The sequence below is a fragment of the Onychostoma macrolepis genome, chromosome 03 (assembly GCF_012432095.1).
Source record: "Onychostoma macrolepis isolate SWU-2019 chromosome 03, ASM1243209v1, whole genome shotgun sequence".
Lineage (NCBI taxonomy): Eukaryota > Metazoa > Chordata > Actinopteri > Cypriniformes > Cyprinidae > Onychostoma > Onychostoma macrolepis.
In genome coordinates this window covers 53,774,846-53,799,971 of record NC_081157.1, presented here as the reverse complement: position 1 = coordinate 53,799,971, position 25,126 = coordinate 53,774,846, and the positions used below count along the sequence as shown (strand labels likewise).

General features: G+C 37.6%; 1 protein-coding gene across 8 annotated transcripts; it reads left to right on the top strand.

Moving 5' to 3' along the window:
- The first annotated feature begins 10,833 nt into the window (after window positions 1–10,833).
- LOC131536549 (uncharacterized) lies at window positions 10,834–18,146 on the top strand. 8 transcript variants are annotated; one of them, XM_058769561.1, is made up of 8 exons: window positions 10,834–10,966; window positions 12,258–12,296; window positions 12,406–12,486; window positions 12,697–12,984; window positions 13,066–13,101; window positions 13,336–13,623; window positions 13,707–13,749; window positions 15,160–18,146. In XM_058769561.1, the coding sequence occupies exons 3-7, from the start codon at window positions 12,414–12,416 to the stop codon at window positions 13,718–13,720; spliced, it is 699 nt and encodes a 232-aa protein (XP_058625544.1). In that variant the 5' UTR covers window positions 10,834–10,966; window positions 12,258–12,296; window positions 12,406–12,413; the 3' UTR covers window positions 13,721–13,749; window positions 15,160–18,146. The 8 variants fall into 8 exon arrangements, 5 of the variants coding, with proteins under 5 accessions (XP_058625544.1, XP_058625543.1, XP_058625539.1 ...); XM_058769560.1 differs by lacking the exon at window positions 15,160–18,146 and adding an exon at window positions 14,210–14,348; XR_009269998.1 differs by having other exon boundaries at window positions 13,336–13,749.
- Window positions 18,147–25,126: the final 6,980 nt, after the last annotated feature.

The window sequence follows — 25,126 nt, the reverse complement described above, 5'->3', positions numbered from 1 at the left end:
TTAAAAATTCTGAAATCAATGCTAATTTACTGCTATCTCTTCCCCCATTAATATTTAGAGAACCCGCCCTCAAAGCATCCATTTGAAAAAAGAGGTAAAGAGTGGAAAAGGACGAAAAAAGACAGCAAAGAGCAAAAGACACGATGTGAGATTTAGTCATTTTGATGTTTCTAAAAAACAAATTTCTCTTTTTGTAATTTTGTAGCCTCTTGTGACCAACGTCCCCACATTCGTAACATTTCAAACTCCCGGTATTAGCATAAATCATGTAAGCCTTTCCTTCATACAACAGTCTAAAAGACACATCAACACCCGGTTCGTTCACAAACATGAATACCTGTCTTCTAAAAGACATTACAGGTCTTTACGCTTCATTTTTACAACCGAGCGAAAGCACTTTAATCGCGCTAGCAAACTTTCCATAACTCGAGAGTCCTCTTTCTATTTCATCATTCAAACTAAACATCATTAGATATAGTTACGTTAGTGGCCGGCGCAGCAAGTGGCGAAACAACAACAAATGCTTCACTTACCGCAATTCTGTTGCTTATCAAACGACTCACTTGAGCCTCCTCCTTCATTCAGCCTTGTTCATACGTGAAGCTCCTCTCCATCAGCATCAGCACATCTTCCACAGTCGCACCGTTCAGCAGAACACACCTGACGCCATGACGAAGGGGAACAGGTGGCGTACGTCACCCCCGCCGAGGAGAACACATCCTAATCCCACACAAACTCCACTACCAGTTCACACACTACAACACTTCAATAAAACAATTACATTCAGAATATCTATATTATTACTGAAATAAAGTATAGTATGAAGCAGAAAAACCCAAACAATCACCCTCTCCACGTGAAAGCTCTTAACACTCTACACACAGCAAGATTTAAATGATATAATAAATAAAAAGAAAGTAGACAGAATAGAAAAAGAATAGAACACACTGGTGTTAGAGGCCTTTTTGCTTTTAAGTGTAATAATAATAAATAGAATACAAATAGATTAGAACAGTTAGTTATTAGTTTAGTTGTTTGTTTAAGAATATAATTAGAATAGAGAGCGCTAGAGTTAAAGGGTCAAATAAAGATGGAGAGATGTGTTTTCAGCCGATTCTTGAAGATGTTTCAGGACTCCGCTGCTGGGATTGAGTTAAACAGGAGGAACAGTTCATAACATTTATTATTATTATTAACATTACTATTGTGGAATAATATCTAGTGTTTATTTATTAATCAGGGATGTGATTTTTCTGTATAAATACGTATTTCCGTATTTCCCGACCTCTGAGGGACGACCCATGCGATTCGCGTAGATCCGAGGGTTTTTTTGGGAGGGTGGGGGGTTGGTTACAGCATGATGATTGAAATCACGCAAATGGCCACCTAAATAAACTGGGAAAAGATTGTTTCTAAACCATCACGGACGGATTGGTCCTGAGAGCGCTGCACGAGCTCGCTGCACCAAACACGTGTTACTCGACCCGGTGACTTTCTGTGAATGGCGTTGATAATTTGAGATTGCTAGTGCTGTCATCAAACTCCTAACGGCTGTGCTGTAACAGGCTGTAGTCTGAGCGCTGCATGTCTGTTTTTAGCTTTGATTCACTGTTGGTGCTAGCTGCTAGCTGCTAGCTGCGCTTGGTTTGAGCCGCTTTAATTTGCATTTGGGAACGCAACATTCATCATTAGAAACGTTTATAAATCTGTTGTTGTTTACAAAGAGAAGTTTCAGAGTCACATGATCTTCAGAAATCATTCTAATCTGCTGATTTGCTGCTCCAGAAACATTTCTCATTATTGTCAATGTTGAAAACAGTTTTGCTGTTTAATATTTTTGTGGAAAAAATGATACTTCTCAAACATTTGTATAAGATTTAAAAAGAGAGACATTAATAATTGTATTCATCATGCATGAAAGTGATAAAAGTGAGTGAAGACATTTAAAATGATTTATATTTAATAAATGCATTAACAAATTTAATTACTATATCTGATAAATGCAAATAAATGCTGTTCATTAAACTTTATATTTATCAAAAAACCCTGAAAAATAAAGTGCATCACCATTTTCACACAAAATATGAAGCAGCAGAATAGTTTTCAACATTGATAATAATCAGAAATGTTTCTTGAGAGTCGAATAAATTGTAATGATTTCTAGATCATGCGACGCTGAAAACTTTTTAAAAAATTTTATTTGTAATAATATTTCACAATATTGCTGGGTTTTTTTGTTTTGTTTTTTTTTACATTATTTTGATCAAATAAATTCAGCCTTAATGAGCAGAAGATATTTATTTCAAAACCATTAATAATTGTAATGTTTCCAAACTTTTGGCAGGTACTTTAATAATAACTATTCTATACTTCACTATAATATAATGTGTTTCTGTGGCTCAGTGGTAGAGCGTTGTGTTAGCAGCGCTAAAGGTCATGGGTTCAGTTTCCAGAGAACACACATGTATATCCTGAATGCACTGTAGCGTCTGCTAAATGCATAAATGTAGTACTTTATTATAATATACTATATTATATTGTTATCATAATTATTAAATGCTGCTGTTTATTTTTTATAGGAAAATAGTATGTATTATTACAATATAAGATATATCTTTTAATGTGCTAAAATATATATTTGTAATAATAAGTGCTGGGGGTGTGGCTTGTGTGCGTGGCCAGATTTTCCTTCTTTTTTGTCTCTAGCTGATCACATGCCTGATTAATAATAATTAGGCAGCATTCAGTAAATAGCTTTGTGCTCGAGCCCCGGCCCTTTTTCAAAATTATTGAAAACTGCCCCTCTCAGACAAATAGCAATGATATTATAGTCAATAAAACAATGCATTTGAATTCTAATTAACATGACAATGTACACAAAACGGTAACTAATCGCTCAAAAGTGGTTTATTTGTACACATCTGTCAATCTGAGGCGTTGCTATGGTTGCGTGTGTTTTGCTCGACTGACTGATATTACAGTCTGTTCAGAAACGAGGCTCTCGAGCCATAGATGCTTCTTTCAGTGAATACATCGACGGAAGGAATACAAATAAACCAAATAATTTTAAACTTTTTTTCATCAATAATCAATGTTAGTTTGTCGATTTAATTAAAAATCCATATAGGCTTATATATTTTAGAATATTACATAATTCACGAATGCCCGTTTGTCATGAATAATACACCAGCCAATCATGATCTGGCACATTTCATTGGACAATAATGTGAAGTGGAGCAGTTATTTTCCGTTCTTATTCATAAATCGGTTGAAAATGACACGGGACAGACAAGTTCATTTGTGGAGCGATCTGGATCTGCGGTTTGTCTCATTTTATAAATTAAATTACATACATTGCTGAGAAAATGGATGCTAAATGACTACAAAAGCACGGCACAAAACCTTGCAGCTCCAAAAATTGCAATAATGGTAATCAGTGTCCAGTTCACTTACATTATATATGATGCACCATTTACTATTATCATGAAACCTTCAGTGCATGTCCTTCAGAAATCATTCTAATATGCTGATTTATTATCAATATTGGAGACAGTTGTGCTGTTTATTTTATTTATTTATTTATTTATTTGTTTTTTTGGAAGCCGTGATATTTTTTGGGGTTCATTAATAAATAAAAAAAAATTAAAAGAACAGCATTTATTCAAAACAAATGTTTTCTAACAATATCAATCTTTACGATCATTGTTTCTATCGATTTAGCAAATCTTTGCTGAATGAAAACTTAATTTCTTTAAAAAAAATTTTTTAAATAAATACTGACATTTAATACTCTCTTCGACCGCAACACAACAGAATGAGAGTTCATTGACAGATACCGCTGACACCTCTGGAGGTTCTGCGGCGGTTGCCGCCACCTCTGGAGGTTCTACAGTGGTAAACACAGGACTCAGGGAGAGTTCAGTAATGGTCTCTTCGACCGCAACACAACAGGCTGAGAGTTCATTTCTGGGCGCCACCACCATACGAGGAGCTGAAATGAGCACCGCCGCTTCGGGAGATTCTGCAGCATGTACCGCCACCTCTGGAGAAACGGCAGTGGGCACCATCACTTCAGGGAACACAGCAGTGAGCGCCACTACCTCAGGAGGTTCTGCAGCGTCAGCCGCCACCTCTAGAGACATCATAGTGGACGCCGCCACCTCTGGGAGTTCTGTGGTGGTGTATGCAGCCCAAACACACCAAAATGCGATCCCCATCAGGGGAAGCGTTTCAGACAGGGGAATCAGTTCAGGAACAGGAGGGCTAGAGTGAGTGGGTTTGGGGATACCAGCTGCGTGTGCAGACGCCAGCGGTGAATCCCTCACACTGGATATCAGACTAGGATAATGGAAGACTGAACTTGATGATCTGGTTGTGTCAGCCCGGACGTGACCCGACTCTGGACGGTCAGCGGAGACGTGCTGGTGTTACTCTGGACGAGCAGCTATGATGTGACTTGACTTTAGGAGATCAGCTGTAACGTGCTGTTACTCTGGACGGGCAGCTGTGACGTGCTGCTGTGACTCTGGACGGGCAGCTGTGACGTGCTGCTGTGACTCTGGACGAGCAGCTATGATGTGACTTGACTTTAGGAGATCAGCTGTGATGTGCTGTGACTCTGGACGGGCAGCTGTGACTCTGGGAGATCAGTTGAGACGTGACTCGGTCGATGACGACCAACTGTGACTTGACTGAGCTCTTTAACAGCAACTGTGACTTGACTTAGCTTGTGAAGATCAGCTGTGACTTGGCCTGATTCGTGACGATCAACGGTGACTTGACTTAGCTCATGAATATTAGCTTTGACTTGGCTTGATTCGTGATGATCAACGGTGACTTGACTTAGCTCATGAAGATCAGCTGTGACTTGGCTTGACTCATGAAGATCAGCTGTGTCTTGGCTTGATACATGAAGATAAGCTGTGACTTGGCTTGGTTCTTTAAGATCGACTGTGGCTTGATTTGACTCCTGAAGATCAGCTAGAACATGACAGGGGGTTGTTATGGCCGCCATTTTGTGAACGGGCTCCGCTGTCACCACCATTTTGTGAGCGTGCTCATGCGTGGTCGCGATCATACAATTGAGTGCGGTGTTGCGGTCCTCCGCGACACCCACAGTGAACGATGAACCAACAGTCAATAGGGCATAGTCCATAAAATCACTTAAAGACGAACGGGGACCCTCACAAATTAGTCGCGATTTGAGCAGCTGGTTAATGCCCTCGCAAAAGAAGTCTATTAGTACACAGTCCGGCAGATCAGAAAAATAGGCTATATCTAAATACTCCTGTATATAATCCTCGAGTGATCGCACTCCCTGCTCGAGGGTTAATAACAGTCTCGCAGTGTCCATACCTGGCCAATGTCCACATGAAAAGCCGCTGGATCCTTGTGTGGCCGAGTATTCTGTAACAGGGCTGACGAGACATGAGACGTTCGGATCCATCTGCAGACTTTTATTGGCAAGAGACGTGGTCATAACAGGCAGGGTCAAACAGTGGCAAACAGGTATAACATGGGCGAGACAAAGAGTAAACAGAGACAAGCGTGCGTGACGATCGGCGAACAGTATCCAAAGGGGCGAGACAGGAGAGGTAAACCAAAACGTCAGCTATAGTCCAGGAAGGGGACTATAATGCAGGGGACCCCTTCCAACAGTGACTGTATGATTCTGAGATCCATCTTCTTTCACTGAGGACTCATACTATAATATTCAGACATTCAAGTCAAGTCAGATTTATTTCTATAGCAGTATTGACAGTAATAAACAAGAAAATACCAGTAAAGCTGCAGTATTCTTCATTTATGAATCAAATTTAGCTGTAAAGCAGCTCTAAACAGACAACAGTGTAATTATTCAGCTGAATTGATTTCAGTGTTGATTCAGTTCAGTTCAATAACAATGTGAATGCTGCAAAGTTCATTAGTTATGTGAACAAGTTTAAATGAATATCAGTGAATATCCAAACATTCATTAGTGTTCAAGAACTCAACATGGGGTTGTAAACAGCAAAAAAAAAAATTACATTTTTATTTTATTTTATGCTTTTAAGGAGCTACAGAAGTTTTTTGTTGTTGTTGTTACATTCATGAAGTCACATTTATTTATATAGCACTTTATACAATACAGATTATTTCAAAGCTGCTTGAATCAAGTCATTTCAGCTGTAAATCAGCTCTAAAAAGACAATAGTGTCATTATTGAACTTAATTTAATTCAACGTTGATGATCTGGGGGTCTTTGACAGGTTGTTCTCTCCTTAAGAGCTTTACTATCTTCACACATTCTCAAGACAGTAAAGGATCTCGTTTATTCTCTGAAACCCATGACTAATATATTATCCAGGAATGTGCTTTTCCTCCACAGGTATATGAGGGTTTACCGTGAGACCTTAAACAACGAGACCGTGGCGGACGTCTGGAAGCAAGCATGTGTTCACTGAGAGAAGACAGCTCTAGTGTTGCTGGTCAAAGATGTGTTTGTGTGTTGAATATAACGGCCACTGAAAGCCCATCGTTCTGTGCAGAATACATGGATTCCATCAAGACAACAGTCCAATTCTGCACAAAAATATGAGAATATGAAGTCAAATGTTTTATTTAAGAGATTTTTGTGTTACAGTAAAATCTGTCAGAATGTAATACCTAAAGCGATATTAATGACTGACATGTTGGATATACTTGATCAAGCTAAACCAACAGCAAAGATAACATCTATTACTGCCTTTGTGGAAAGTTTATGGAAAGTTCATTTCCTTTAACCCTAAAAACACGACACAATGCAATGTTTAATTCAAAATACAGTTAAAACACCTGTGAACAAAGTCAACACGGTACATTGGGCCATAATTGTTGGATGGAGTGTGAATTCACTAGCAGTGTTTTCGGTAACACTTTACAATAACAGTACATGAATTATCATGTACTAATACCTTAATTAATAATTACTTGACTATGAACTAATGAAGAGTTAAGACATGTATTAATCAAGAACTAATGAAGAACTAACTTAACTACGACATGAGTCATATGAATTACCGCATGAATAACACCACCTTAATTACATGTTAGTTCCTGCATGTTAGTTAATGTATTAATTAACACTTTGGGATAAACTAAATCAAACATGCTCTAGAAGAAAGATTCATGAAAATGGCACACTGCAAAATTGTTTATAAATTTTCCACCTGCAGCTATGTCACAAACATCAGTGAATGACAGTGGATTTCTTGCAATATTTACGTTTAACCTAACTCATCCAACGCACAATGATGCATTCATAATTAAAAACAACTTCATCTCATCCTGTTTGGAGTGATTCCACTGCTGCCCTCCTACAATAACGTATTCATTAAGCAGATGCAATTTTCCAAATTAAAATCAGTGTTAGCATAGAGATGATGGTTATGTTATGGACTGTCTTTATATCATAATAATGCACTGAAATCAGTATTAGTACATGATAATTCATGTACTGTTATTGTAAAGTGTTACCGTGTTTTCTGTGGTGTATTTCTGTGAAGGAGATGATGGAGACGATCAGTGCTGAGTAAAGAGCTGAAGCACACGATCGGTTCTTCATGCATCCGATACACAACGCCACTTTATATTCATATACTGAACTTAAAACAAACATTTAAATACTGGATAATAAAGCTGAACACAATCTACTTACATTTAATAACTCCCGTGAGATATATATGTTTTATTTTTCTGAGCAATTTCAAACCATCATTATTGTATTATATTTTTTTCATCTGTGTGTTTAACAGCATTTTTCACATTCTCTTTACGGAGACGGTCTGGTTCAGCTGTAAAACACATTCATTAATTATTTTAACATGCGAGTGAATTAATGAAGATCATGCTGAGATGTACAGGGTAGAATGTGTCTGTGGCTGAATGTATTTCTGTTGAATCTTGAATATATGATATGATTTCTCAAGACTGATGAATGTGTTCTGGTCTTCTTACAGAGAATCTGGTGTAAAGGGATCTTCAGAAACCAGACAGTCTGGAAGTGTTTATTTTAACTGAATCTGCAAGATGACTGAAAATATTGCTTCAGAATATTGTAAAGATGCATCCGCTGAACGGCTGAAATCCACCTCCTCTAACATCAGATAATCTTCTCAGAGTCTGTTTGAAATCATAGATAACTAAACCATAGTTCATCAGTTTAGTTTAATGACCATATTAGCCCGGTTCTGTCAACACTGCACTGGCTCCCTATCAAGCATCGGATAGATTTTAAAATCTTGTTAATTACTTATAAAGCCCTGAATGGTTTAGCTCCTCAGTACTTGAGCGAGCTCTTATCACATTATAGTCCTCCACGTCCACTGCGTTCTCAAAACTCTGGCCGTTTGATAATACCTAGAATATCAAAATCGACTGCGGGCGGCAGATCCTATTCCTATTTAGCACCCAAACTCTGGAACAGTCTACCTAACACTGTTCGGGAGGCAGACACACTCTGTCAGTTTAAATCTAGATTAAAGACCCATCTCTTTAGCCTGGCTTACACATAACACACTAATACGCTACTATTATTCAAATCCGTTAAAGGATTGTTAGGCTGCATTAATTAGATCAACCGGAACCGGGAACACTCCCCATAACACACGATGTACTCGTTACATCGTAAGTTGAATGGCATCTACGCTAATATTAGTCTGTTTCTTTCCTAGTCTGTTTCTCAGTCCGTATCCGATCAGATGGTGGATCAGCACCAAGAGATGATGTCTACAGCCCTGATCGTCAGCGGAGACCAGGACACTCAGATGACCCCCAGAGATATATCCCTAGATATATCAACCCAAAATAACAAAATAACTAAAATATAATAAAATACCTAACTACATAATACTACTATTGTTAGAAATTGCAACAAAATTAAAATAGAAATATAAACTTTTGAACTGCGGGTTTCGTCTGGTCAGAGGAGAACTGGCCCCCGACTGAGCCTGGTTTCTCCCAAGGTTTTTTTCTCCATTCTGTCACAGAGGGAGTTTTGGTTCCTTGCCGCTGTCGCCTCTGGCTTGCTCAGTCGGGGACACTTAATTTCTAGCGATTATCGCCGATTTCATTGCACAGATACTATTTAAACTAAACTGAGCTAGACAATGATATCTCTGAATTCAATAATGAAATGCCTTTAACTGAAAATTACAATAGCTACAGGCTTTCCTGTAGCTCAAATAGTAGAGCATGGCACTAGCAACGCCAAGATCATGGGTTCGATTCCCAGGGAAAGCAAGAGCTGATAAAATGTAAAAACTGTAACTTGAATGCAATGTAAGTCGCTTTGGATAAAAGCGTCTGCTAAATGCATAAATGTAAATGAAAATTGAGTGTTTAATCTTATCATTATACATTACTGACACTCTGTCCTCCAATTTGATACTGTTAAGTGCTTTGACACAATCTGTATTGTAAAAGCGCTATATAAATAAAGGTGACTTGACTTAATGCAGATCTGTGGAGTCATGCTGCCTTCAGGAGCTCGTGTTTAACACATTGTGACCTCCAGCTCCTATAGCAGACGCTAGCATGAGGCTGTCTCCGCTAGCGGTGAAGACCCATCCATATCAAAGAAGCTCACCGAACCCTCATCAGCAGACCCCTTCAACGCCAGTCCATCCCTGTTCACTCGACCCTTGGACCCGCCATAGCCATCCTCTCTAACACCACCAAATTCACCCATAGCGGCTCATCTGCACTTCAACCATCCCAGCAACACCCCGCTCCTGCAGGAGACTTATCTGATTTTTCTCCACTGCCGCAGCAGTACTCGATTCCTCAGAAGCCTCCTCTTTCCAGATGCCTTAGCAGTGATGGCTCCCGCAGTACTGACCATTTCCACAGAAGCCTTCTCCTCTTTTCAGGTACCGTAGCAGTAGCTGCTCCCGCAGGAGCTTGCATCTGCATTTCCCTACTGCCGTAGCAGCGACTGCTTCCTCAGAAGCACTGACACAGAGATAGCAGACATGTTAGCTGAAGCATTGGTCGAGATTCACGGTTCTGGAGATATATTAGAAGAGGACAAAAGGGGAAGACAAACACAAGTGATGCAAATAAAGAAGTGCTGGAAAGAGAAGAAGAGAGGGATGGTGTTATTAACTCTCCCTTCACGTTAGAGGGACTGAAAAGGGCCATAAATCAGGACTTGCTGCAGAAACCAAATCTGCTGTACCATGTTGGACCACAGATATAGCATTAGAGCTCAATATTGTCAGCGTTGACTGTTTCTGCTCTATTTGGTACGAAAACAGCTCCAAACAAAGATCACAGCATCTCTGAGCAACACTCAGCGGTGTTTCGTTACTGAACGATTCAGCGTTTAATTACTCATTTGAGTCAATGATTCAGTGCTCCATTCACAAAGACACTTGTGTGCTCACTATCCACCCTATCTGCCCTAAACAGTGTTGAAGATTACTGACATCACTGAATGTAGGATGATAGTGTGCACATCGGGACGCAGACCACTGCTTTATTCTTGAATGAATCAGCCGTCTGAACGAATCGTTTGCCTCAATGACTCACTCATTAAGACAGTCACGTGCTCGTTTACATTTATATTTAAAAGTACTTTGCATTTTTCCCCAACATTTCATATTTGGATATTTCACACAAATAAATAAATAAATATATATATATATATATATATATATATATATATATATATATATATAATTTTCATAATTGTCAAATCATAACAATACAACAACAGTCTTTCAGTCCAGAGGAAGTGACGTGTGCACACGCTCCAGATCAGCGGGGGGCGGTAACGCGGCCGAAAGCTGCTCGCCGATAAAAACAAAAGAAGAAGAAGCAGACACCGCCCATCTCTACAAGTGAAGAATACTTTACTTTTCCTCACGACTTCAGTTCAACGAACACAACGCCGCAGTTTCAGCTTGAAATAAGTAGTTTAAGAAGCTGAGCATATAACGCTGTTCAGGTGAGTTCAGATATTATTAGTTCTGTTATCTTCTGTAACTGTTAGCAGTGTTGGGTTAGTTACTCAAAGAATGTAATATATTACTCACTACTAGTTACTCCTTTCAAAGGTAATATTGTTACTTATTACTTTCTGGCAACAGTAATTAGTTACACTACTAGTTACACTACTTTTTCTTCACGCCCCGCAGAAGTTGTAACTGTGTATCTTCCAGATAAAATTCTTCTAGAATGTTACTGACAACATATTTCTGCCTCATCATTTGACCAAAATCCACATTGGATCGCAGTCAGAAGTTATTACAAACACTCAATAGTGATTGATAGTGACATTCAAGTAGAAGTGTTGTATTCATCTCATTAATTGTCATGTGTAGCTTGAAGTAATTTTTCTGTTACCCATATGTGATTAAATTTCGTTATGTATTTTATCAAATCACATGAGTTTGTAAGAAACGGTTTAATTTTCCAAAAATATTTTCAATTATATTATATTAATATAATGTACCACATGCCGATAATGCAATATTTATATCTGCTTTTCCATATTCCAAGCTTGCCCGGTGCACTGGGGACATCACATGCATGTGCGAGTCATGAAAAATATGAAAATAAATCTAGGAATTATTTGATTGTTAGATTTTAAATCAGCGGGGTTGAGGCATCAAAAGTAACTAAGTAACTAAGCTGTTTTATGGAAAGTAACTGTAATATTATTACTGAAATCTTATTAGTAATTAGTTACACTACTAGTTACTGCAAAAAGTAATATTATTACAGTAACTAATTACTAGTAACTAGTTACTGCCCAACACTGACTGTTAGTGTAGTTCAGATGACATCGCTCTGTGTCCACAACTAACACTAAACTAGGAGATAAAACACAGTTTCTGCTGCTCAAACATCACATAAGAAACAGAAACACAGATATCTGAGTGATTCTGAAAGTGAAAGTAAGTTCACAGATGAAGACAGTAAATATGGAGTAAAAGTATATTTGCATCGTCTGTCAAACTGTATTCAGTAGCATTAACCTTAAATGAGATATAATGCACCTTATTTAACTTTATCAATAATAAAAATAATACTTTGGTAGACTTTACAAAACTAAAAGACAAACAAAGATGTGTCAGAAATAGGTCACATGACCAGAGACAAACACCATTTGAGCTCTCCGTGTGTTAAGAGGGTCTGTAGATAAAGAATATGTGAGGTATTAAACAAAACCAGCATGATTTAACATGTTCATGTTCACTGTATGAAATAACCGTCGTATCTTCTGTGATGTTCAGAGAAGAAAGAGAGTCACGCAGGTCTGGAGGGACGTAAAGGTGAGTAAATGATGGCGGATCTTCATTTCTGGATGAACTGCTTCTGTCTGTAATCACTGCTGGTTCAGATTCACCTCAGATCTCAATATGTGTCTTGTGTTATTTGCAGAAGCAGGCATGAGTGCTGATAATGTGCTGCTGCTGTTCACACTGCTTTGGACTTTCACAGCTGTCTGTCAAGCTGATGAAGGTGAGAGAATACATTCCTCTCAGACTCTCAACAATTCACTTTCTCTGAAGATAATTCACTGATAACACGACTGCTGTCTGTGATGAAGAGCTGCAGTTTCATTTATTCATGCTGATGTTGCAAAAGCGACACACTTAAACTTTAAATGATTGATTGACAGAAATCAGTTTTCTTCTGATGCATTAAACTGATTCATATATTATTTTTCAGAGATCAGTTTAAGCTGTGATGATGTGACTGGATCTGTGGGGAAAGAAGTAACTCTCAGCTGCAGCGTCTCTCTGCCGAACGCTGACTGCTGCATTGATTTTTTTAAATACTATGAGATGTATGAAGGCTCAGTAATCTGTATGAATTGGTTTCTTCGTGACTCCTGTGAACACAGAAACAGCTTCACATGCCGCTACACTCCAACTACAGCAATGACAGAACAATTCAGATTCTTTGTGGTTACAACATGTGGAGTGAAGGGAACAGAATTCACTGTGGACTTATCAGGTATACTGTTTATTTATCATTCACTAAATCTTTGTACATTTATGTTGAATCTAGTAACATTGGTTTAAAATCTGTTAACAGACCCCACTAAACCTGAAATTGACATTGAACATCCTGGTAAGAAAGATATTAAGTTCTATTATAATTATTGATTATTGAACACAAATTCAGTGTACTTACAGAACAGAAAACCTGTTTGAAAGCAATTTTTATTTTTGAAGTTCTGTTTGATGAGACTAATGTTGCAAAAGCGACACACTTAAACTTTAAATGATTGATTTCTTGATGTGTAAAATGACAGAAATCAGTTATCTTCTGATGTATTAAACTGATTCATATATTATTTTTCAGAGATCAGTGTAAGCTGTGATGATGTGACTGGATCTGTGGGGAAAGAAGTAACTCTCAGCTGCAGCGTCTCTCTGCCGAACGCTGACTGCTGCATTGATTTTTTTAAATACTATGAGATGTATGAAGGCTCAGTAATCTGTATGAATTGGTTTCTTCGTGACTCCTGTGAACACAGAAACCGCTTCACATGCCGCTACACTCCAACTACAGCAATGACAGAACAATTCAGATTCTTTGTGGTTACAACATGTGGAGTGAAGGGAACAGAATTCACTGTGGACTTATCAGGTATACTGTTTATTTATCATTCACTAAATCTTTGTACATTTATGTTGAATCTAGTAACACTGGTTTAAAATCTGTTAACATAGCTCTTGATACGTGAAACTGATCCTGAAGCTCCTGACGAGACAGGTATCATATTCTATTATAGTTCATGATTATTGACTACAAATTCAGCTTACTTCAAAAACACAGAAGGATGCTGTATAACAATATAGCAATCAAAACATATTGTTATATAATGTTAATACGGGTATTTATTTACCATGTTTAAATATAATTATTGATAATTGTTTACTGTCCTGAATTACTATAAAACACAATCTGCTCTCGTCAGAAACACCCTCACGTCAAGCTGCAGAAATCAATGACTGCAGTGAATAAACAAGATGCTTAAAGGTCCAAGAAATTACTATTAATAACAGCAGATCAACATATCCTGATGTTTAAATTCTGTATTAATAAATGAATGTGAAGTCTGTGTGAGTTCAGTAGGATAAACATGCTCAGGGCTGTTTTATGATGTACACAATGTTAAAACAGTGATTGAATGAGTCTATAGACTAACTGTACTATAAATCATATCAATCAGGTCCTGCAGCTGAGATCATCGTCATCACTGGTGTAAGCTGTTTGATCTTCATCATCTTCATCATCGTTATAGTAACTTGTGTGAAGAGGCTGAAAAACACTAACGCTTCTGGATCACAGACGAGACGTGAAAGAGCTGCTTCTGAAGAACAAACAGCGATGACGACAAATGTTTAGAAACACTACGAAAACAGTGTTGTTTAAATCTGCATGACGTGATAATGTCCAGTTTATCAATGATTGATCAATATATTGATCAGACCGATGAATCAGCCAATATTTGGCTATGTTGAGAGGATCTGCATCAGATAATAATCCTGCCCTTGTGTTTTCAAAGACTTCAGTGTATTTAAGAACATATCGTGTAAACTGTGTTTTTAGCAGTTTTGAGTATCATACAGCAGCATTGCACTGACCTGCTGTTCTTCAGCTCACTTTATAATTGTATTTATTTACTAAATTGCTATGACATTAATAAAGTGTCACGATACTCTACAGATTACCTGAAATGTCTTTTGATCTTTTTTAACAATCTTTGTCATCAGGGACGAGTGAGTTATAAAATGGAAACGCTGCAAAGCTGATTTGTGGTGAATGAGTCTGTTCTGCAGTCAGATGATTATAATGCAATGAGAGCGTGTCCTGATGACATCAAATCAACATGAATATCTCATGAAACTATCGTATAAGCAGCAGCTGAATGAACAGAAACACATCTTGTGTTTAGTTCCGAGATTAATATATGCATCATTTTGTTGATCGAGTGACATTTGATGAGGATTGTTGCTTGTTTATTATTATTTGAAGTTTGTGTATTCTGTAACATTTTCAGGGTTTGTAGTGTGTACACTGACACAACAGATGACTGTAATTATCATTCCTACTCATGCTATGATCTACAGTATACTATACTATGATGGCTTTTACACTTGGACTGATTTCTTGTCACAGGACACCAAGATTTTGAGGCCAGTGGAGGTCAACACATGGAAGAAGTTGAGCGGGACCCAGATTAATAAAGAATTCTACTATATGACACAATACTGATTTCAAGAAATGCATGTAGAGAGTGAAATTCCTCTTAAAGCAACACGGAAACACCTCGCTGGAGGCTCAACACCGGAGGCTTGTATTGTTTGAGATGATGGACAACTTTCAACAAGCTGCGTTCATATTTTGACACGTGTGATTTAACAACTTCATGTGCATTTAGAGCTGATTCAATGCGTTAAAAACCTGTGAGGGACAGATTTTGCAATGACAGATTCTCTCAAGTGTTTATTAATGGATTCAGTTTCATTTATATATCACTCCCCACAATGCTAGTAGTTCTAAAGCAGCTTTATTAAAAAACAATGTGCCACACACAGAGGAAATCTCTCTATTGTGTTGCATTAGTACACCGCCTGCACTCTTTGATGGAGGTCATGTGTGTAACTATAACACGGAGGAGCAGTGCCATTAAAGCTCTTGCCATATTAAACTGATTAATAATCAGATTCTGATCACCAAACCAGAAATGAGCCAATATCGTCACTTTTGTTTTAATGTATTGGAATGGCGTTTGGTCTGTCGTCATCATTATGGCATGAAGGGGAATCATCAGTACTGCTGGTCAACAGTGTTATAGATTATACACCTGTGTGTCACGTTCTGTCGTGAAAGAGAAAGTTTAGTATTTATAGCTGGAGAGAGTCAGAGCTGAATGAACTCACGCAGAGCACAGGTGAGCAATAACTCTCTCTATATTCACTAATTCATAACCCGCTGCTGGAAAACCATCAATACATGCACGGTGCTTTCCTAATATGTGATTCACGCAGACATTTCAAAACGCCTATGAATATAGACAACTTACTCTGTGAGTACTGTGTAATTATCCTATCCTGCATTACTTGAAATATAAGTCATCTAAAGCTGCATTAGATGTTGGTGTTTCCTGAAGCATAAAGGAAGAGTTCACGAATAGAAAACCAAAATATATATAAAATTCTGTCATCATTTAATCACGCTTGGGTCATTTTAAACTCATTACAAACCATGAAAGTTGTCCATGTGGCTTTGAGTATCACCTAAAATATTCTTAATTGAACTGATTTAATCCAATCAAACTTTTGCTGATAAATGTTGACGTTTCTTCTGAGCTTTCAGTAACTCTTCCTCTGTAATCTACTTTGTAATCTGTAGTGCTTCCTTATCAGTCCTCAGTTTCATTATTACATTGTCTTTCCACAAAGGCAGTAATAGATGGTTATCTTTGCTGTTGGTTTAGCTTGATCAAGTATATCCAACATGTCAGTCATTAATATCGCTTTAGGTATTACATTCTGACAGATTTTACTGTAACACAAAAATCTCTTAAATAAAACATTTGACTTCATATTCTCATATTTTTGTGCAGAATTGGACTGTTGTCTTGATGGAATCCATGTGTTCTGCACAGATCGATGGGCTTTCAGTGGCCGTTATATTACAAACACATCTTTGACCAGCAACACTAGAGCTGTCTTCTCTCAGTGAACACATGCTTGCTTCCAGACGTCCGCCACGGTCTCGTTGTTTAAGGTCTCACGGTAAACCCTCATATACCTGTGGAGGAAAAGCACATTCCTGGATAATATATTAGTCGTGGGTTTCAGAGAATAAACGAGATCCTTTACTGACTTGAGAATGTGTGAAGATAGTAAAGCTCTTACGGAGAGAACAACCTGTCAAAGACCCCCGGATCATTGCCCCAAATATACCACCAGCCTTTAACCTAAAACATCTCCTGTGAATCACAGAATATAAATATATACTTTTAAATCACCAAAAAATGTAAAACATTACATAAAATAAGTCAATTGTGTTCTTTATCAATCAAGTTTGGCCTGTTCACACCAAGAACTATAACTATATCTTTGTCTATAAGGTTATAACAATTATTCTAATCTTTCTAAGAGAATTGAGAAGTTCACATCATAACTATAACAATAGCGACACAGAGGAAATATACTGGTCTAAATTATTATTTTGGAGGTTTAAAAGACAATTAATATTCAGTAATAACTAAGTTAAGCTGGATAATGACACTAACTTTACAACATCCACGCTGTTATTGAACACTTAAACTGAACAATTACACGATTGTCTTCTGTATCGCTGCTTCACAGATCAAACTGAATGTGTTTCATCATTAACTTTGCAACATTTCCCTGTTTATTAAAATGAGAAATTGCTTTGAAACAATCTGTATTACACAAAGTGTTATATGTAAGTAAACGTGACAAAATAAATAAATGTGAAATAAGTAAATAACTTCTTAAGAGAAATACTAAACATAAGATCTTGAAACAAAATGAGAACAATTAAAAAGAAAAAAAATCTTCTGTAGCTTCTTAAAAGCAAAAAAAAAAAAAAGATTTATACACAAAATTAGAACAATTCACACTGATCATACTGTTAATAGGTTATTGTTTACAACCCCATGTTGAGTTCTTGAACACTAATGAATGTTTGAATATTCACTGATATTCATTTAAACTTGTTCACATAACTAATGAACTTTGCAGCATTCACATTGTTATTGAACTGAACTGAATCAACACTGAACTCAATTAATCTGAATAATGACACTGTTGTCTGTTTAGAGCTGCTTTACAGCTAAATTTGATTCATAAATGAAGAACACTGCAGCTTTACTGGTATTTTCTTGTTTATTACTGTCAATACTGCTATAGAAATAAATCTGACTTGACTTGAATGTTTGAATCTTATAGTATGAGTCCTCAGTGAAAGAAGATGGATCTCAGAATCATACAGTCACTGTTGGAAGGGGTTCAAATATGCAGAAGATGCTGAAAAACCACAGAACGAGCAGAACCCAGAAGACCTTTCTGAAGAACTGGAGGCAGTTTAAATGCTCAGGACTCATTAAAGCCATACATTAATCCACTTCTCCCTCCTTCCACAGAGCATGAGATACCTCCTCCTCCGAAGTCGATCCCCAACAAGACCATCTACAGAGTCAAAGAGATCCTAGACTCCCGACGGCGAAGCGGCCAGCTCCAATATCTCGTGGACTGGGAGGGGTACGGTTCCGAGGAAAGATCATGGGTGGACAGAGATGATGTTCTGGATCCGTCTCTCCTCTCCGATTTCCATCAAACGCACCCAGATCGTCTCGCTTCTGTGGGGCACGGTCGTCCTCGCCGTCGGTCTTGGGCGCCTGGAGACGCTCGTGGGGGACACGGGGTACTGTCACAGATCCATCAGCCACACCAACCAACTACGCCGTTCACAATCACCTGATTACTGATTACGTGCTCCTGATTCCACTTACCTAGGCACTATATCTGGCTACTCACCTCAGTCCCTCATCGGCTGATCTCGAGGTTACATACCTTCCGACACACTGCTACTCGCCCCTCTGGATCTCCGTGGCTTTGTGTCTCCCACCAGTTTGCTGGATCCCTGTACGAAGGATTAAGATGAGGACAATTACTCTTCAGTTTTGATCAACTATAGTTGTCTTTCAGTTTTGAACTTCCCTTGAGAAGTCTTCCTTCTGTTGATGTGAATAAAGAAGCTCTGAATCGTTCTTCCTGTGTCTGCCTCTCAATCCAGACGTGACAGAACGACTCCAATGAACCGGTTCTTTTTGAACCAAACACACACAATTAACTTTGGTTGATCAAATGACGACATGTAGTTTAAACTTCCCCGATAACATTTTTATCAGTAGTTTTTCATAAATACTAATTAATTAAATAACATTTTTTTGTTTTTGGTGTTGTTTTTAAATGTTTAGTCAATTCCAATTGGATTGTATTTCTGCTTTCTCTAAAACTTTTGAACAAAATGTTATGATATTAATGTTTTACATTTTGAAGCCAGAAACATGACATGATGGAATCAATTAAATGAGACATTTAATATGAAACTAGTACAATCTCATAAGATTTTATGCATTTGTAGGCTAATTGTTAGGGTGATATTAAATGACTGAACCCGTGATATAAGATTTTGGCCATATTGCCCATCTGAGTCCTTCATCCCACACTATCAACAGGCGCGTCATGTAGACTACACTTCTTGTATTTTGTTACTGTGGCCTCAAAGCTTACCCCTCATCTACTCTGACTCCGTTGCTATTTACCCTGCAGACAAAGAAATGTAGAAATGAATAAATGTGTAAATAAATAAATACATGTGAAAATGAATAAAAGTGGAAATATATAAATGTATAAATAAAATAAAAAATAAATACATTTGGAAAAAAAATATACAAAATTATTCCTTTAATGTTAGTAAAACACAAAGAGAAAAATCATTCACTACTCTTGACTGAAAAGCTTGAATACAGTCTATTTTAATAGGAATCAATCTATATAGTGTTTTATTTTTATATTTGTTCATTCAGTTTCTTGAATGCTCCTGCTGAATACACCTATTGTACCTGAAAATAATATATATATATATATTTTATTTTGAAAATAAAATATATATAACGCTGTTAACAATACAAATTGTGTCAAAGCAACTTCACAATATCAAAATAGGAAAATAGTGTGTCAATAACGTAAATTGACAAGATTAAACACTCAATTTTCAGTTAAAAGCAGTTCATCATTGAATTCAATGATGTCATCGTCCAGCTCAGTTCAGTTTAGAATCAGAATCAGAATCAGCTTTATTGCCAGGTATGTTTGCACATACAAGGAATTTGTTTTATTGACAGAAGCTCCACAGTGTGACAGAATGACAGTGACAGGACACAGATACTAAAAAAATAATGTATAAATATACAAAATGGACAATATACACAATAGACAATTCAGTATGTACAGGTATGTTAGGTGCAAATTTGAAATGTAATAAGTATGTGTGTTAAATAAAAAATAAAATGTATGATAGTGTTGTGTGTTTAATGTTTATTGTTAAGACTTCAAGTGTTCATGAGATGGATTGTCTGAGGGAAGAAACTGTTCCTGTGCCGGTCGTTCTGGTGCTCAGAGCTCTGTAGCGTCGACCAGACGGTAACAGTTCAAAGAGGGAGTGTGCTGGATGTGAGGGTCCAGAGTGATTTTACCAGCCCTTTTGCTCACTCTGGATGAGTACAGTTCTTGGAGAGTGGGGAGGGTTGTACCAATGATTCGCTCAGCAGTCCGGTCTACCCTCTGTAGTCTTCTGAGGTCAGATTTGGTAGCTGAGCTGAACCAGACAGTTATTGAAGTGCAGAGGATGGATTCAATGATGGCGGAGTAGAACTGATTCAGCAGCTCCTGTGGCAGGTTGAACTTCCTCAGCTGATGAAGGCAGTACAACCTCTGCTGGGCCTTTTTCACAATGGACTCAATGTGAGTGTCCCACTTCAGGTCCTGAGAGATGGAGACAGATTTGTGAACAATATTTGAGAGAAATAGGCCTTTTGTGTACATAGAAAAAGTCTTAGATCTTTGAGTTCAGCTCATGAAAAATGGCGGCAAAAACAAACAAAAAAATGTTACATTTATAATTTTGTTCAGTTTAAATACTGTTTTCACTATATTTTGGATTTTAATATCCAGTGCAGAGTTGATGTTGTATGGCTCATTCAGTGAATCGCTGCTGACTCAATCGTGAAACAGTGAGTCTATTAAAATTCCCTATAAAATAATAAATGATTCCCTTTGAGCTAAATTGACCTTATTTCCCTTACGTTACCTGACACCTGTAATATGGTAATGTTTCCCTGTACCACTGTGCTGCATTGTATTTGTTTAGTTTAGATATTTATATAGATATATATATTAGTGGTGTCAAAATTAGCGCGTTAACGCAGGCGATTAATTTTTTCAGATTAATGCGTTAAAAATATTTAACGCAATTAACACAGGGACGGGGCTAGGGTTGGCCACCCCATTCACAACTGCTTCCTCTGTCTCTTTTTTCTTGAAAAGTATTGTGTTTATTTAAAAGCAGAATGTCTTTATGACCACATCAAACGGGAGACGTTTCAGACGCGCGCTCTAACGTCGCCTCCGTGCCAGGTGCAAGTCAAACGAGCGTGGAAAAAATACTGTGCTGTAGCCTGTATCATTTCATATCGAACAGCGAAAGAAACTACGTGCATGCAATGTTCTAGTTATGCCGTCAGTTAAGGCATGAAGTTACCAAAAAGGCGATTAAAGCTGCCTTAAAACTGTGTGCGTGCATGCATGCAATATGTTATATACAGGTGCATCTCAATAAATTAGAATATTTTTTTCTTGTAACTTATTTCAAAAAGTGAAACTTTCATATATTTCAAACATTTAAAAAGTTGTTTTTGTTTTAATTTTGATGATTAGAGCTTACAGCTCATGAAAGTCAAAAATCAGTATCTCAAAATATTAGAATATTTATATTTGAGTTTGAATAAATGACCATCCCTACAGTATAAATTCTGGGTATCCCTTGTTCTTTGAAACCACAATAATGGAGAAGACTGCTGACTTGGCAATGATCCAGAAGACGAACATTGACACCCTCCACACAGAGGGTCATTACTGAAAGGTGTGGCTGTTTACAGAGTGCTGTATCAAAGCATATTAAATGCAAAGTTGACTGGAAGGAAGAATTTGGGTAGGAAAAGGTGCACAAGCAACAGGGATGACCGCAAGCTTGAGAATACAGTCAAGCAAAGCCGATTCAAACACTTGGGAGAGCTTCACAAGGAGAGAACTGAAGCTGGAGTCAGTGCATCAAGAGTCACCACGCTCAGACGTCTTCAGGAAAAGGGCTACCAAGCCACTTCTGAACCAGAGACAACGTCAGAAGCATCTTAACTGGGCTGTGGAGAAAAAGAACTGGACTGTTGCTCAGTGGTCCAAAGCCCTCTTTTCAGATGAAAGTAAATTTTACATTTCATTTGGAAATCAAGGTCCCAGAGTCTGGAGGAAGAGTGGAGAGGCACAGAATCCAAGTTGCTTGAAGTCCAGTGTGAAGTTTCCACAGTCAGTGATGATTTGGGCTGCCATGTCATCTGCTGGTGTTGGTCCACTGTGTTTTCTGATGTCCACAGTCAACGCAGCCATCTACCAGGAAATTTTAGAGCACTTCATGCTTCCTTCTGTTGACAAGCTTTATGGAGATGCTGATTTCATTTTCCAGCAGGACTTGGCACCTGCCCACACTGCCAAAGGTACCAAAAGCTGGTTCAATGACCATAGTGTTACTGTGCTTGATTGGCCAGCAAACTCGCCTGACCTGTCAAGAGGAAGATGAGAGACACCAGACCCAACAATGCAGATGAGCTGAAGGCCACTATCAGAGCAACCTGGGCTCTCATAACACCTGAGCAGTGCCACAGACTGATCGACTCCATGCCACGCCGCATTGCTGCAGTAATTCAGGCAAAAGGAGCCCCAACTAAGTACTGAGTGCTGTACATACTCATACTTTTCATTTTCATACTTTTCAGTTGGCCAAGATTTATAAAAATCCTTTCTTTGTATTGGTCTTAAGTAATATTCTAATATTTTGAGATACTGATTTTTGACTTTCATGAGCTGTAAGCTCTAATCATCAAAATTAAAAGAAATAAACATTTGAAATATATCAGTCTGTGTGTAATGAATGAATATAATATACAAGTTTCACTTTTTGAATGGAATTAGTGAAATAAATCAACTTTTTGATGATATTCTAATTATATGACCAGCACCTGTATATAAGACAGCTAGTTTTAAATACTTTTGAAATTTTCAAAGCTTAAGAGTTGATACTTCTCTAGAATTGAACAAAGATAAAATGACTGTGGTTTCCTATCAAATACCTTAACTGCCTTTTTGTAGAGTTGATCAATGGGTTTTAGTGCAGTGACACCAGCAAGCGACCAAACTATGAAGTAAAAAAAGATTTAGCAGCCCCTGTTGTAATGAAAGGCCTGATTTGTTTGTAATTTTGTAAATTAAATTTTATATGTGTTTTTTTGAAAGTGAGGTTTGAATCTAGTATAACCCCAATATTCTTAAACAGAGTTACCAACTCCAATTCCTCTCCTCCCAAAAACACAGCAGATCTACTTTTTTGTTGGTGGTTGTTTGGTGGACGTTTTACAGTCAAATTTTAAAATGTTTTTGTGAACATCATAACGACTGTCTTTTTGGTGTTAAGAATTAGACAAATTTGACTTAACCAATTTTGAACTTTAGTGCATTTGTGAGGATTGTAGCTATTGTTTTAGCATCTTTACCATGTATGAAGATCACAGCATCATCCGCATACATCTGTACATTAAGTTCAGGACAGACATCTGGGAGATTGTTAATGTACAGTACATGGAAAATAATAAAGGCCCGAGAATCGAGCCCTGCAGAACTCCAACGTGATTGCTAAGGCAGGTGGATGTTACACCATCTATAGTGACACATTGTGTTCTCTTAGATAAGTATGATTGAAACCATGATGTAGCATCTGTGGAAAAGTAAAAGTATGTGAGCTTGGTCAGAAGCACTCTGACTGTGTCAAATGCCTTCTTAAGGTCTAAAAATACGGCTCCTACACAGGGATTCGTATCCAGTAAACACTTGATCTTTTCCACCAAAAAGCAGTTCGCTGTCTCTGTGGAGTGGTTGGGCCGGAAACTGAACTGCATTCGATGCAGTGGAGTAAAACCTTTATCCAGATGTTTAATCAGTTGGTTTGCTATCCACTTTTCAGCAACTTTAGAGACTATTGGCAGAATGCTAATTTGGTCGGTAGTTGGCGACCTGTGTTTCTGACCCAGATTTAAAGATGGGTGTAACAATGGCCTCTTTCCAAGATAATGGAACTGCTTTTTGACTGATTGACTGATTAACCATACGAGTAATAGGTTGTACCGAGCCATCAATATGAGTTTTTAAAAGGTTATTGTCTATACCATGAACATCCTTGGCTTTGGAATTTTTGAGAGCATCAGCAATCTTTACTACCTCTGCCTCTGTTATATTTTGTATCTGGAAGATGGGCTGATCTTCATTTATAGGGCGAGGTACAATAGTAGAAGGAGCGAGGGGCCTTGTTATTTCAGATATACTGTCTATAAAATAGTTATTAAAAGTTTTTGCCACGATCATAGAATCTTTAATCAGAGCATTATTTACAACTAGATCAAGGGCATTGGTTTCCTTTTTATTTTGTTTACCTAATAGTTTATTTAAAATTTGCCATGTTTTTTTTCCCCATTGCCTCTTGAACTTTCTATGATGGTAATAAAGAAATTAGCTTTTGCTTTTCTTATAGTTTGTATAACTTTATTACGTGCATGTGTGAATTTTTTTTCCTGTCAGTAGACAAACCGGATTTCAGGTATTGTTTGAGCAAAATGTCTCTTATTTTTAATAGATTTCTAGAGTTTTGATCTAACCACGGTAGATTATTTCCCTTGTTGGCCCTATGGCTCCCCCTGCTGGTGAAGGAGGAAATCGCCTCTTTGATCTTGTTGATAAATGAATTACAACTGCTTTCTAAGTTTTTTTAGAGTAATATATTCTCCCAGTCTACCATTTTCAAAGCTGTATTAAGGTTCTGTGTCTGATTCTTCGGTATTACATTTAATTTAACATCAGAGGAACGAGGAACACTATTCGATTTTAAATACCTCTGTTTTGAAAGCTTCCTAGAAAACAAAATAGTATTGTGGTCTGATAAACCAGTCAGAAAATTAAAGGTCTTAATAATTCTGTCTGGTTTATTAGTAAACAAAATGTCTATTCTTGTCTGAGAGTTATTTGTTATTTTAGTTGGCTTTTCAATAAGTTGTTCTAGGTTAAAATAGTCTGTCATCATCTTTTGATGTCGTTCTCACTCTAGAGTGGCCATTGTTCAGTAGGCTAGAAAACAGAAGGCGTTTACTTCTTGCGGCTGGTAGAAGAACTCTGCTGTTTCCCTCATGTAGCAAAAGGTAGTGGTAAGAACAGATGATAACGCACAA

Bases quoted from the DNA above. Each gene is read 5' to 3' on its own strand.
- LOC131536549 (XM_058769556.1), top strand. From the start codon at position 12,414: ATGAGTGCTGATAATGTGCTGCTGCTGTTCACACTGCTTTGGACTTTC. The intron at 12,487-12,696 runs GTGAGAGAATAC...ATTATTTTTCAG, and splicing joins TGTCTGTCAAGCTGATGAAG to AGATCAGTTTAAGCTGTGAT. The intron at 13,624-14,209 runs GTATACTGTTTA...CATATCAATCAG, and splicing joins ATTCACTGTGGACTTATCAG to GTCCTGCAGCTGAGATCATC.